This window comes from Scylla paramamosain, chromosome 28 (genome assembly GCF_035594125.1).
Source record: "Scylla paramamosain isolate STU-SP2022 chromosome 28, ASM3559412v1, whole genome shotgun sequence".
NCBI classification, from domain to species: Eukaryota; Metazoa; Arthropoda; class Malacostraca; order Decapoda; family Portunidae; genus Scylla; species Scylla paramamosain.
Window position 1 is genome coordinate 5110001 of NC_087178.1, and position 15000 is coordinate 5125000.

The 15000-nt window shown below is 44.4% G+C and overlaps 1 protein-coding gene across 1 annotated transcript in view; it reads left to right on the forward strand.

Annotated features, from left to right (window-relative positions):
• LOC135115142 (serine/threonine-protein kinase PLK1-like) overlaps window positions 1-15000 on the forward strand; it is a 95933-nt gene that overhangs the window by 44166 nt on the left and 36767 nt on the right. The window contains exon 2 of the mRNA XM_064031643.1: window positions 2597-2704. Within this exon, the coding sequence (XP_063887713.1) occupies window positions 2597-2704 (108 nt within the window). The remainder of the gene's footprint in view (window positions 1-2596; window positions 2705-15000) is intronic.

Genomic DNA, 15000 nt, shown 5'->3' on the forward strand with positions numbered 1-15000 from the left:
ACCATTACCAGCAGCACCACAGTAATAATAATGACAGTAATGATGATAATGTTAACGAGGCGCCCTGCATTGCCTCGCCTTCCTCGGCCCGTCGGCATCGTCAGCACAATAACTGGCGTGTGCATTATTAAGGGCCGCCTCGCCCAGAGAGAGAGAGAGAGAGAGAGAGAGAGAGAGAGAGAGAGAGAGAGAGAGAGAGAGAGAGAGCACACTGTTGTCGAGGACTTAAAGCAGTGTTGCCCACCCTCTCCCTTACAACCTTAAGCTTGCACCCACTCTCACCCCACCCACTCTCATCCACCCACTCTCATCCCACCCACTCACTCATTCATCCATTTCCTCACCCTCACGCCCTCAAGTCCACGCCCTCATCCATTCATTCATCCAGTTAGCACACGTATCCACTTGCCCATCCATCCACATACCCACAGACGTGTAGTTATCCACATAGTTTTCCGCACTTATCCACACATTTACCACACACTTATCCACATCCACACAGCCACGTCTCACTCTTCCACTCTTAATTCAGTCACACTTACAGATTCACGCTAGCATCCACATTATATCCACATCTATATATTCATACATCCACAGCTATCCACACCTACATTTATATCCTCACCCTTATATCCTCGTTTACACACACACACACACACACACACACACACACACACACACACACACACACACACACACACACACATCCACTCAAATCCTCGCATCCACACTTACTCACCCACACATCCACTCTACCCACACCCACACCAATCTTTCCTCATCAAACCATAACCCACCTCTCCCCCCCAACAAAGACCCCGCCCCCTTTCCCGACCTAACCTCCCCTACTCTCCCCTTCCTCCCCTTCCTCCTCTTCTCCCTAGCGTCATTTCCTCCCCATGCCTTTACCACTGGCCCGCATCTGCCTGTTCCCCCGCACAGACTAACCCCTTTCCCTCCCCCCTGCACTTCCCTTCTCCCAGTGCAGTCTGCCGCGTGCTGTGGGTGGGGGGAGGGGGAGGAGGGAGTGGAGGGGAGTTGTTTGCAAAGCTGTCGGGAACATTGCGGTTATGTATGGAGGAGGAGGAGGAGGAGGAGGAGGAGGAGGAGGTTGTAGTTTGAGAGTAAGATGTGAGGAAAACTAGAGAGAGAGAGAGAGAGAGAGAGAGAGAGAGAGAGAGAGAGAGAGAGAGAGAGAGAGAGAGAGAGAGAGAGAGAGCTATATATCTGGACTGAGAACACAGGCAGGATGTGAACGACGGCTCTTCCTTTCGAACGGGAAGATGTAGAGGTCTGGGGCCCATTTGGTCTGCGAGAGGACTTAGCAAGGGAAAGGCCAGGAGGAGGAGGAGGAGGAGGAGGAGGAGGAGGAGGAGGGAAACTGGGGAAGAGCAAGGGAGGAGGGAAGGTAAAGAGGGAGGATGGGATGAAAACGAAGCCATACCTCCTCCTCCTCCTCCTCCTCCTCCTCCTCCTCCTTCTTCTTCTTCTTCCTGCTCCTCCTCCTCCTCCTCCTCCTCCTCCAATAGATGTGGAGGAATTGGCAAAGAAAAAAAAGAAGACGAAAAAAAAATGAAGAAAAAGACCGTTTTCTTTTTATCCTATTTTTTCTTCGTCGTCTTTCTTGTATTATTTGTTCTCCTTTTCCCCATTATCGTGTTTCTTTTTATCTCTTTCTCTCTTTCTTTGTTTCTTTCATATTATTGGTTTTTCGTGTTTTTTTTCTTTTTTTTTCTCTCCATTTTTCCTTACAGCCACTTAACAATAATACGGTACACTCCTCCTCCTCCTCCTCCTCCTCCTCCTCCTCCTCCTCCTCCTCCTCCTCCTCCTCCTCCTCCTCCTCCTCCTCCTCCCACTTAAGACACTTACCTACCTACCCTTCAACTTACCTTCCTTCCGTTCTACCTGCCCTTCTAATTACCAACCTCGTTACCTACCGACTGCCTACCTGAGAGAGAGAGAGAGAGAGAGAGAGGAGAGAGAGAGAGAGAGAGAGAGAGAGAGAGAGAGAGAGAGTATACAACTTTTCTCCTTCGTCGTCTTGTTTTCTTGTTACAGTTTCTTTCCTTCTTTATTTTGCTTTGTTTTGTTTTTGTTCGTTTTCTTCGATTTGTTCTTCTGTGTCTTCAGAATTTAAGCTATACAGTTTTTTCTTCCCTTTCTTCTCCTTTTTTTTTTCTTTTCTTCCCCCTAATTATTATTGTTATTATTATTATTATTATTATTATTATTATTATTATTATTATTATTATTATTATTATTATTGAAGCTATAAATTTCTTTCTATTCTAAAAAATAGACACGTTCACCCAAAACAACAACAACAACAACAACAACAACAACAACAACAACATCAGCAGCAATAACGACACACTCACTCACTTGCTCGCTACATCTCATTATAACCACAAAAACAAACAAACAAACAAATAAACAACACGTTCCCTTCAACCATCCACCCATCCACCCACACCACAACACAACACCCTACATTCCTTACTCCAATACTTACTGTACCGTACAAACAACTCCATCATCCACTCTTCCACCCATCCAGTCCACCTCACTAACCACAATATTTTTCTTCCTGCAGGGTGGCTTCGCTCGGGTCCACGAGGTCACGGATCTTATCACCAACATGACCTACGCGGGCAAGATAATCCCTAAGTGTAGGATCACCAAGCCCCATCACAAGGAGAAGGTAAGGGGAGACTAACCTAACCTAACCTAACCTAACCTAACCTAACCTAACCTGACCTGACCTAACCTAACCTAACCTAACCTAACCTAACCTAGAGTGACTGGTGAGCGTAAGGTGGTGAGTGTGGGTGGTGAGAGAGGTAAGTGTTTTTGTGGTCTTAAAATATTTGAAGCGTTTTATTATACCTTGGTCCGAATAAGTTGCAAACAGGTAATTATAGAAGTACAAGGAGTCCAACTGAAGCTTAGTATTTTGGACAGCAGTGGAAATTAGGTGATAGACATTTGATTCAACATGTACATAGTAGTAATTATGTACTAAGATTAGGTAACATCTTAACCCTTTCACTGCGACACGAAACAGTTATCAGCACCAGAAGCAATGCGTGCAGTCTTTATAAGCATCTACAAGAAAGTTAGCGATGAAAGAATACATTTTGCAGTTTCTTCTCAGTTCAAAGATTGGATGTGGCTGTAGATCAAGGGAAGATGTCTCAGAGTGATTGGTAGTTAGGGAAAGGTGTACCAGGTGGCAGTTAAAGGGTTAAGTAATTAGGAAAATGTTTACCAAGTGCCAGTCAAAGAGTTAATGTGAGAGAAATTACTTAATTAGTGATATCATGGTAACTTTGATTAACTGATTGGTTGATTAACACGATGAAGGCCAGAATATTTATACCCGTTTTCTAAAATGCAAAAAGTACCAATTCAATTCCGTATTTCACTGTTTTCTTCCTCAAAACTACACCGCATTGCTTTCTTTTCCATATCAGCTTCTGTTTCTGGGGCAATGCTGCGATGTGTATGTTTTGGAATGGTGGGGGGAGGAGCCTTCTGCTGATCCCTGGAGTTAATTAATTAGATTCACTGATTGATTGGTGATTCTAGGTTTAAATTGATAGATAAGTGTTTGGATAATAACGAGTAATAATAGAGATTGACGAGTTAACGGAGATAAGAGGGAACATAATGTATTAACTGCTTGTGTGTGTGTGTGTGTGTGTGTGTGTGTTTGTGTGTGTGTGTGTGTGTGTGTTTTGAGTGGTTGATGTTGATAAGTAGTTCGGTGTCTCTTTGATAGATAATGATTTAATTGATAAATATTGTGTCGCCTCTAGCCTGACTGACTGACTGACTGACTGACTGACTGACTGATTGGTACCTTGACTTCCTAAAAGATTGATGATTTAATAGTTAGAAGTAATGAGTGACTGACTAACTGACTGACTGACTGACTGACTGATTGGTACCTTGGCTTCCTAAAAGATCGATAATTTGACAACTAGAAGTATTGACTGACTAACTGAGCGATTCATTGATAATCTGACCCTTCAGTTAATTAGTTGACTGAGTGATAGGCTTATTGATATTGTGTCGCCTCTTTAAAATCACTGACTGACTGACTGACTGACTGACTGACTGACTGATTGATTGATTAAATGCAAGATAATTTGACTGATTTTAATGCAAGATAATTTGACAGAAGGAGAAAAAAATCTGACTTAATATATTGAGAGAGAGAGAGAGAGAGAGAGAGAGAGAGAGAGAGAGAGAGAGAGAGAGAGAGAGAGAGAGAGAGAGAGAGAGAGAGAGAGAGAGATTTCACTGTCCCAGCTCAAGTATTGCAATGAATATATCACTTAGGAGAGAGGGAAGGAAGGAGGGGAAACAGGGGAGGCAGAGGGGAAAAAGGGGGAGTATTAGGGGAGGGGGAAAGGGGAGATAGCAATAGGAGACGAGAGGGGGGGAGTTAATGAGGAAGAGGGGAAGAGGAGGAACGAAGGAGGGGAAATAAAAACGAATGAAAAGAGGGGAAAAATGTAATAATGAATGTAAATGAAATGGAGGAATACAAGAAAAGACGAATTAAAAGGAGGAAGAGGAGGAAGAAGACGAGGGGAGAGGGGATGGAGGGAAGAAGAGGGGAAATGTCAAAGGAGGGGAAAGGAGGGGAAAATAGTTAGAGAGAGAAGTTAGGCTAAGGAAGGGAGCCGGAAGGAAGGAAGGAAGGAAGGTATCTCTCTCTCTCTCTCTCTCTCTCTCTCTCTCTCTCTCTCTCTCTCTCTCTCTCTCTCTCTCTCTCTCTCTCGTGTCCCCTCTTTCACTTGTTCACTGCTTTCTCGTTTATTGTATGTCATCAGAAACCTTGAGGGGGAAGAGAGAGAGAGAGAGAGAGAGAGAGAGAGAGAGAGAGAGGGAGAGAGAGAGAGAGAGAGAGAGAGAGAGAGAGAGAGAGTAAGTGCGATGGAACCCACTGGCTTTATGTAGTCCCCTTTTCCACCTCCTCTCCTTTCTCCTCTTCTTCTTTGTCGTCCTCTTCCTCCGTCTCTCTTCCTCCTTCTCTTCTTCTTCCTCCACCTCTTCCTCCCTCCGCTTACTCCTACGTTTATTTCTATTTTCTCCTTCTTCATATATTTGGACTTTCCCTCCTATTCGATTTACTTATCTTCTTTTTCTTGCCTCCTCCCTCTCTTCATCCCCGCCCTCCTCCTCCTCCTCCACTTACTCCCTCTTCCGCCTGTCTCTTCCTCCTCCTCTTCCTCCGCCTCTCAAGACCACCACCACCACTGCCTTGCTGCCCTCGCTTCTTCTACACTCTTGCGCTCTCCTCCTCCTCCTCCTCCTCCTCCTCCTCCTCCTCCTCCTCCTCTGGGTATTAACACACAATAAGGCAGTTAACGCCCTCCCCTCTTCTCTCAGACCCTCCTCTTTACCTCTCCCTCTCTCTCTCCCCTTTCTCCCTCCCTTCCTCCCCTTCCTTCTCTGTCTCGACCTGCTTTTCTCCATACAGAACCCCGGCTGTAAATATGAAGCGAAAGACGTAAACAAGTAATAGATAAAGGAGGAGGAGGAGGAGGAGGAGGAGGAGGAGAGAAAGAGTAAATAAGGTAATAACGCAGGAGCTGAAAACAAGGTGATAAATAGATAGAAAGATAAACAAGATAAACAAACAGGAAAAGAAAGATAATTGGAAGAGAGAGAGAGAGAGAGAGAGAGAGAGAGAGAGAGAGAGAGAGAGAGAGAGAGAGAGAGAGAGTTGTTAATCATTGCAATTATGTGGAAAATTAATGTCTCTCGCTGTAATTAATTAAGAAAAAGGAAAACGAAAAACACTTCTTGTCTTGTAAACAGAACCAGGAAGTGAAAAAAAAAAAAACAGCACGTGGAGAATATTAGTAAGTGTAATGACTCACTTCGCTATGACCAGGGTGTGTTCAGGTGTGGTGCTACAAGTGCGTGTGTGGGGTGGTTATGTATGTCACTGAATTAGTAAAAGAAGTGAAAAGATGTATATTGTGAAGTTTGGGCTTTCAGTTCCAGTCAGGATTAGTTGATGGTATAAATTGAAGTGGGAAATGTATGTATGTAGGTATTGATGGTAAGTAATAGGTATTGAAACGAAAAAAAATAATTATCGGGATTGAAAAATATATGTGAATGGGCAAAAGAAAAAAAATAGCAGGTATCGAAAGAGAAACTGAAAAAAAAATGCGTATAGTTTGAAAAGAAAAAAATCGATTGAAAAAGCATATCTAGGTTGAGAAAAATGTTTAACTTAAAAAAAAAATCTCTTGGTTCTGAAGAAAATATAAAATGAAGTATTCTTAGTAAAAGACTTAAAGACGAAGAAAAAAAAGATGTAAAACTGTATAATTTAATCAAGAACCGATTTGCCTGTAGTAAGCTGTCATAGAAGCAAAAGCAGAAATTATATACGTAAGTTTCAGCGCTAAAAATCTAGACATGATGAATTGAGACTTAATGATGAAGAAATAAGAAAAAAATAACATACAAACTATTCATCTTTATACAATTTATGATTAAGATAAGAAAAAAAAATACTTGATTCTTACTTGAGATTTTTTTTATTTAATTATCCTCGTATTTTTTTTATTTATTTTTTTTTAAGTTTTCCCTTCAAATATCACACAGTTTACATTATTTCCACTTAAATGCGAGATAACGAGTTTTATAGAATATTTTTCCGGTTATTAGATTTTTTTTCTCAGTTTTCTCAATATTTCATTTTATTATTATTATTCTCCCTCCCCCGTGAGATCTTTCCTCATTCCCTCTCTCCCTCCCTTCTTTCTCCCACGTGGCGCCTCTCTCTCTCTCTCTCTCTCTCTCTCTCTCTCTCTCTCTCTCTCTCTCTCTCTCTCTCTCTCTCTCTCTCTCTCTCTCTCTCTCTCCTTTCTATAAATCAGGCAGTTACTTCACCTTCAATTTATCATGAGAGAGTGCCCCGGAGAGAGAGAGAGAGAGAGAGAGAGAGAGAGAGAGAGAGAGAGAGAGAGAGAGAGAGAGAAAGGAGGGCATGTAGAGGAGAGGTAGGGGAAAGAAGGGGAGGAGAGGTAGGGGAAAGAAGGGAGCGAAGACCCCAAGACCTCCCCGTCCTCCTCCCCGTCCTCCTCCTCCTCCTCCTCCTCCTCCTCCTCCTCCTCCTCCTCCTCCTCCTCCTCCTCCTCCTTTTCCTCTTCGTCTTCCCTTTGACTTCAACTAACCTCCTGTGTCTTCTTGTATTGTGTCGCCCTTCCCCTTCCTTCCCTCCCTCTCCTCCCTCCCTTCCCTCCCTTCCCTCCTTTTCTTCGTGTTACCTGTGATTACCTGTGGCCCTCCTCACCTGGCTGGTTACCTGTACACACCTGCCTCGAGTCATCTGGAAGGCGAGGTGTCTGGGGCGATGTCCTCCTCCTCCTCCTCCTCCTCCTCTTCGTGTGCGTGTACCATTTTTCTTGTTATCCATCGTCCAACCATTCCGTATTTCATTTCTGCTTCTGTTTCTCCTCCTCCTCCTCCTCCTCCTCCTCCTCCTCCTCCTCCTCCTCCTCCTCCTCCTCCAGGGCCTTATGAGAAACACTTTATTGCTGTTGTTTTTTTATTTGTTGGCTCGAGTCTCGCTTCCACCTCCTCTTCCTCCTCCTCCTCCTCCTCTTTCTTCGTGAGTTAGGGAGATGTCAGAGAGAGAGAGAGAGAGAGAGAGAGAGAGAGAGAGAGAGAGAGAGAGAGAGAGAGAGAGAGAGAGAGAGAGAGAGAGAGAGCCTACTTTAGTTAATGATTCGTGTAGACTAGTTAGTGGCCCGCTCCTCCTCCTCCTCCTCCTCCTCCTCCTCCTCCTCCTCCTCCTCCTCCTCCTTTCACTCCTCCCTTTCCTGCCGTTCCTTCCCTCCCCCACCCACAAGGGCTGCCCCAGGGGATCATTACAGCGGTAGAAGCTGTAGAAGAGGCTGGAGGAGGAGGAAAAGGAGGAGGAGGAGGAGGAGGAGGAAAAGGAGGAGAAGAAAGCGCATGGTGAATGTTGAAGGGCGTAGTGATGGTGATGGTTACAGAGAGAGAGAGAGAGAGAGAGAGAGAGAGAGAGAGAGAGAGAGAGAGAGAGAGAGAGAGAGAGAGAGACACCTTTCCACTTAACAATTATCCCAGGTAAAGCCAAGACATTTGTCCAGCAAACACCTTTCGTGACCCCCTCCTTCCCCCACCCCCCTTGACCCAAACACCCTTCCCCCTTAACCTCTACCCCCTCAGTGGACACCCTCACCCCCTCCCACCCCACCTTTAGGACAGTGACCATCCCTTTATCTTCATGTTTTGGTGTTGTGTCGGGGCAGGTGGCCGTTTAGATGGGACGGGGGCGGGGTGGGGGGCGTGGGAGGGAGGTGAGGGTGTTGGGAATGTGGGTTACAGTTGGTGGGAGGGGGGCAGGGGGAGGGATCGTGGTTAGTTGTGGTGGTATTAGTAGTTGTGGTGTGGTAGGTGGTTAGGTTAGGTTGGTTAGGTTAGGTTAGTTTGGGTTAGGTTAGGTTAGGTTAGGTTAGGTTAGGTTAGTTTGGGTTGGGTTAGGTTAGGTTAGGTTAGGTTAGGTTAGTTTGGGTTAGGTTAGGTTAGGTTAGGTTAGGTTAGGTTAGGTTAGGTTAGTTTGGGTTGGGTTGGGTTAGGTTAGGTTAGGTTAGGTTAGGTTAGTTTGGGTTGGGTTTGGTTAGGTTAGGTTAGGTTGGGATAGGTTAGATTAGGTTAAGTTATGTTGGGATAGGTTAGGTTAGGTTAGGTTGGGATAGCTCATGTTAGGTTAGTTTGACTTGGGTTAGGGCAGATTAGGTTTGGTGAGGAAAGGTTGGTTCAGGTTAGGTTGGGCTAGGTAAGGTAAGACATTGTTTGGTAAGGTTATGTAAGGTTACGTAAGGTGAGGTAAAGTTAATTAAAGTTTGTTTTGGTAAGTAGAGATAAGGTTATGTTAGACAAGGTTAGGTTAGGTCGATTTGGTTAAGTTAGGTAAGACATTGTTAGGTAAGGTTACGTAAGGCGAAGTAAGATTAAATAAAGTTAATTAAGGTTAGTTTTGGCAAGAAAAGATAAATTTGCTTTAGACTAGGTTAAGTTAGGTGGATTTGGTTAGGTTAGATTAGGTAAGGCATTGTGTGTGAGGTCGATTTGGTTAGCTTAAGTTAGGTAAGGCATTGTTTGGTGAAGTTATGCAAGGTTACGTAAGGTGAGGTAAGGTAAAATCAAGTTAATTAAGGTTTGTTTTGGCAAGGAAAGATAAGGTTGCATTAGACTACGTTAGGTACACTGTTCAGGCACAGCCACGTATATCTGACTTCTTGCACCTTCTTGTATTTTCTTTTATGTTAGACTTGGTTAGGTTAGGACAGGTAAGGCTGAACGAAGCAAGGTAAAGTTAGCCTAGGTTCACTAAAATAACGTTAAATTAAGTTAGATTAGGTTAAGTTAGGCTAGGTATGGATAGATGAAAATAAGGTAAAGTTAGGTTAGGTTAGGTAAAGTGAGGTTAGCAAAGGTTATATTAAGTTAGGTTTGGTAAGGTTAGGTTAGATAGGCTGTTAGGTTGTAAAGTTGGCGAAGTTAGATTAGATTAGGTTAAGTTAGGTTTGGTAAGGTTAGGTTAGATAGGCTGTTAGGTTGTAAAGTTGGCGAAGTTAGATTAGATTAGGTTAAGTTAGGTTTGGTAAGGTTAGGTTAGATAGGCTGTTAGGTTGTAAAGTTGGCGAAGTTAGATTAGATTAGGTTAAGTAAGGCTGATGAGGTTCGGTTAAGTTACGTTAGGTTAGGTTTTAAAGTCGACCAAGTTAGGTTAGATTAGATTACGTCAGATTATAAAGTTAAGTAAGAATGCAGAGTAAGATAGGTTAAGTTACTAAGAAAGGTGGACAACACAGGTGGAGGCGAGGCACAGGTGAGGAGGGAGCAGGTGGAGGAAATTAGCAAGGCATGTGGAAGTGATGGACGAGAGACTGTGAGTGGAAAGGTGGAGGAGGCAGCAGTGGCGATGGTGGAAGATAAGATTGTGGAAGTGGGTGGAGCGTCACTTCCCATCCTCCCCTTCCTCTCACCCCATCACCTCCAGCACTCCTGCATCCCATCACCCCTTCTTTCCTCCTCCCTGTCATATCTTACACCCCCGTCACCCCATCACCCTCTTCACTCCTTCTCCTCCCCGTCACCCCTCCTCCACCCCATCACCCCTTCCTCTCCCCCATCACCCCAGCACTCTGTCAAGATTACATTCTAAGGAATAATTTGTCTTTTGATCTGTTAAGGACTGAAAGGATGAGAGAGAGAGAGAGAGAGAGAGAGAGAGAGAGAGAGAGAGAGAGAGAGAGAGAGAGAGAGAGAGAGAGAGAGAGAGAGAGAGAGAGAGAGAGAGAGAAGAGAAGGAAAATGAAAAGAAGGAATATGAGTATGAGAGAGAAATTAAAGTAACGTAAAGAGAAATAAGAGGAGGATGATAAAAAGGAAATGGAGGAAGAAAAATAAAGATGCGGAAAAGAAAAGAGGAGAAAGAAGAAAACGTAGAGGAAGAGGAGGAGGAGGAAAAATACAAGGGATAAAAGGGATAGAGGAATAAGGGAATGGGAAAAAGAGAAGCAAGGGGGAATAAGGAAAAATAATAAAGTAAGGAATGAAAGAAAAACCAAAGAAAAATGGAAAAAAGGAAGGACAAGAATGAAAAAAATGGAAGAAAGAGAAGGAAAAAAACAGAAGGATAGAAGAATGAAGAAATTGAGAAAAGAGAAGAAGAGGAAGAGGGAAAGGAAAAGGAGAGATGGACAAAGGGATGATAGAAAGGGAAGAAGAGGAAGAAGAAGAAGGGAAGGAGAAAAGAACCAAAGAGAAGAGTGGAAAGGAAAAGAGGAATGAGAGAAGAACGAAAAGACGATGGAACGGGAAGAAAAGGAAGAAGAAAGAGGGAGAGAAGAACGAAGGAATGATAAACAGGGAGGAAAAGTACGAATAAAGGAAAGAGAGAAGGACGAAATAAAAAAAGATGGAAAGGAAAATGGGAGAAGAAAAGGACGAAAAAGAGAAAAAAAGAAAGGGAATAAGGGAGAAAAAGGAAGGAGAGAGGGAAGAAGATACAGTGGAAAGGGAAGGAGTGGAAAATATAGAAAATGGAAATGAAAAGAATGGAAATAAGCAAAAGGAAAGACAAATTAGCTTCATCTGTTTTGTGACACGTCCAAATTTTGCTTCAAGTCGCGTATAATTCACCCTCTTTGTGAAGGAGGAGGAGGAGGAGGAGGAGAAGGAGGAGGAGGAGGAGGAGGAGGAGGAGGAGGAAGAGGAAGAGGAGGATGATGATTGTGGTAGTGGTTGTAGAACGTTGGAGGAGGAGTAGAAGGAAGAGGACGATAGTGGTAGTGGTTGTGAAGGATGAGAAGAAGAAGAAGAAGAAGAAGAAGAAGAAGAAGAAGAAAAAGAAGAGGAAGAAGGTGTTAGCAGTAGTGACAGCAGTTGTAGGACGTAAGAGCAAGGGAAGAGGAGAAGAAGAATCAGTAGAAGAAGAAGAAGAAGAAGAAGAAGAAATTGTACTTAGAAGTAGCGATAGTATTTATAGAACGTAGAAGTAAGAGAAGAAAGAGAAGGAGGAGGAGGAGATTGAAGGGACGAAGAGAAGAGAAGGGAGGGGAGGGGAAGGGAGGAGGTAGCGAGGATGGACAAAGGGACACGCGTACGTACGGTGCCCTCCCTTCCCTCCCCTTCCCTCCCCTTCCTCCCTTCCACCCATCCCCAGTAACAGATGTGCGCTACCCTCCCTCCATCCCTCCATCCCTCCTTCCCTCCATCTCTCTACAGTACATGCCTTCCTTCAGTCTCTCGTGAAAGCGCCTGGAGGAGAGAGAGAGAGAGAGAGAGAGAGAGAGAGAGAGAGAGAGAGAGAGAGAGAGAGAGAGAGGATGTGGGTACGTGGAAAGGGAGAGAGAAGAAAGGAAGAAAGGGAGCGGAGGGGTAGAGCTGGAGAAGAATAGGAGGAGGAGGAGGAGGAGGAGGAGGAGGAGGAGGAGGAGGAGGATCAACTGACTCGTAAACGTAAACAGAATTATCTCTTAAGTCACTTTGGAGTCCGAGGTTATAGTGTGACTCTCTCTCTCTCTCTCTCTCTCTCTCTCTCTCTCTCTCTCTCTCTCTCTCTCTCTCTCTCTCTCTCTCTCTCTCTCTCTCTCTCTAGGAAGTCACACTCATTTCCTTCAGTTTTCTTTTTCTTCGTATCTTCTTCTTTTGTCTTCCTTCTCTTCTCCTTCTCTTCCTTTCGTTGTCATCTTCTCTCTCTTGTTCACCTTCGTTTCGCTGTCTTTTCTTAATCCATTTTTCTCTCTTCCTTTGTTTTCCTTTGTCTTATCTCTCTCTCTCTCTCTCTCTCTCTCTCTCTCTCTCTCTCTCTCTCTCTCTCTCTCTCTCTCTCTCTCTCTCTCTCTCTCTCTCTCTCTCTTCCTCCCGTTCCTTTTCACTTCTGGATCATCTTTCCTCCCTTCCTTCTCTCTTCTTTGCCTCCTCCGTCTCTTCCCTCCAGTCAGTGTGTTTTTCCCTCCCTTCCCTCCCTCCCTCCCTGTATCCCTTTCTCGTATTTCCTCTCCTATCCTTCCCATCTCTGTCCCCTCCCTCCTCTTCCCCTTCCTTCTTTGTGTCGTTTATTATAGTATCTCTTCTTTGTCCTCTTCTTCTTTGCGTCTACTGTTTCTTCTTCCCTTCCTTCTCTTCCTTTCCCCTTCCTTCTCTTCCTTTCCCTTCCCCTTCCTTCTCTTTCCTTCTCTTCCTTTCGCTTCCCCTCCTTTCCTTTCGTTTCTCTTCCTCTTCCCTCCTTTCCTCTTTCCTTTCCTTCCCTTCATTCCCTTCTCTTCTCTTCCTTTCTACTCCCTTCGTCTCCCTTCCCTTCCCTTCTTCATTTCCCTCCGCCATTTTTTATCCCCATTTCCTTCCTTTTGTCCCTTCTTCTCCCCATCACTCACATCTTTTCCTGCACGTCATGCCCTTTCTGTCCCCTTCCTCCAACCATCTCCCTCCCCCTCTCCCTCTCCCTCTCCCTCTCCCTCTCTCCCACGGAACCAAATCACCGCGGTCTACATTGCTCCCACTAAACCAAGCAAAGCAAATATTCAAGGTAGTGGGAGCTCTGAGGGCGCGGCAAGGGCGACTTGGTGAAGGACTGACGGCGCGTGGAGGGAGGACCAGGAAGAGGAGCAAGAGGAGGAGGAGGAGGAGGAGGAGAATTCGGAGGGCGAAAGGAGAATGTTGAAGGATGATAAAGAGGAGGAGGAATACAAATGAATACAAAGGAAAGCCAAACAGCAGCAGACCTTTAATTTCTTACAAGGCTGTTTGGTAACTACTACTGATTAGCTGCAGGACAGAGAGACGGGACAGCACAGCAGAGGAAGAAGAAGAGGAGGAGGAGGAGGAGGGAGATTTGAAGGTGGAGGAAGAATAGAAAGAGGAACAGAAAGAAGAGAAAAAGGTGAATAAAAATAAAGATATTGAAGATAAAGAAAAAAAAAGAAAGAAGAAGAGAAGAAGCATGAAACAGGAGAACAGTGCTGTAGAGGAGGAAGAAGAAGAAGAAGAAGAACGACACAGAAGGAGGAAGAGGAGGAGGAGGAGGTCCCCGGCGTGCAAGGTGGTAAGTGGCGATGGTGGTGGTGGTGGAGGAGGAAAAGGATACGGTGACACCAAGCTCATTTTCACTTGGGAGGATTATTATGCTATTCTTACCTGGCTAGGGGTGGGGGAGGGGGGAGGAAGGAGTGGGGGGAAGGTGGGGGAAGGGGGTCACGGTTCTATGTGGGGCTCTTGAGTATGTGGTGGGTGAGGGGGGTGGAGAAAGGGTTATCATGGCGTGTTAGTTTGATTGGTGTAGGTTTCAAAGGGTTTACAAGGGTGTGATTTTTTAAAGGGGTGTTTAAGGGTGATGTGTGGTTTGTAAGGGGTTTTTAAGGGTGATGTTTGGAATTTAAAGGGTTTTCAAGAGTGATGTGTGTGTTTTTAAAGGGGTCTTCAAGGGGGATGTGCAGTGTTTAAAGGGTTTTCCAAGGGTGAGGTGCGGCTTTTAAAGGGTTCGCAAAGGTATCAAGATTTTAAAGGGTGTGTGTGTGTGTGTGTGTGTGTGTGTGTGTGTGTGTGTGTGTGTGTGTGTGTGTGTGTGTGTGTGTGTGTACTGATATTTAAAAGGGTGACATGTGGCTAGGAGTGTGTGGGAAGGTGTGTGTAGGAGTGCGTGGGAGGAAGGGTGTGTGTGTGTGTGTGTGTGTGTGTGTGTGTGTGTGTGTAGGATTTTAAGAGGATACTTTTAAGGAAGAGAGTGTGATTAAAGGGGTTTAGGGGTTAGTTGTGTGGCTTGGGAATGAAGTCAAGATTGTGTGTGTGTGTGTGTGTGTGTGTGTGTGTGTGTGTGTGAGGGAGGGAGGGAGTCTGGATGGAGGAAAGGTGTGTGAGGTGAGAGGAAATGGAAAGTGTCTTGTGAAGATTATCATTTATTTATTTATTTTATTATTTTTTTTTACTACGTTGCTGCACCTAGTATTATATTTTCATTGTTTTCTTATTTGTTATGTTCTTCGTAGGTCTCTCACCCTCCAGACGGTTTCTCTAGTTTTATGTATCAAGGAAATCAGCCAAGAGCAAAAATAACTGATAAAAAAACAACTCGAAGTGCAAATTCTAAGCAGGGGAATAAAACCTGGAAGAAGAAAATTAACGGAGCGTAACTATAGGGAAAGTAAAAATCAGTCTGGTAAACCTTTTCAGCCCCAGACATTTTTTGTTCCCGTAATTCCTTAGCATTTCCAGACCCACGCTACCGTACTGAAGTATATTAAATTTGGTATCGTAAAAAATGGAAAACGAACCTCTAACTCAGTCTCATCTCTAAATATCCATACAAACTTCACCCCAACACAGCATTCAGTATTACCAGAAGCCAACCACACCAGACAAAGAGTTACGAGAGACAGCGTTACCAACCAAGGCCACTCGAAGGACACGCCCCCTCAAAAATAAATAAATAAA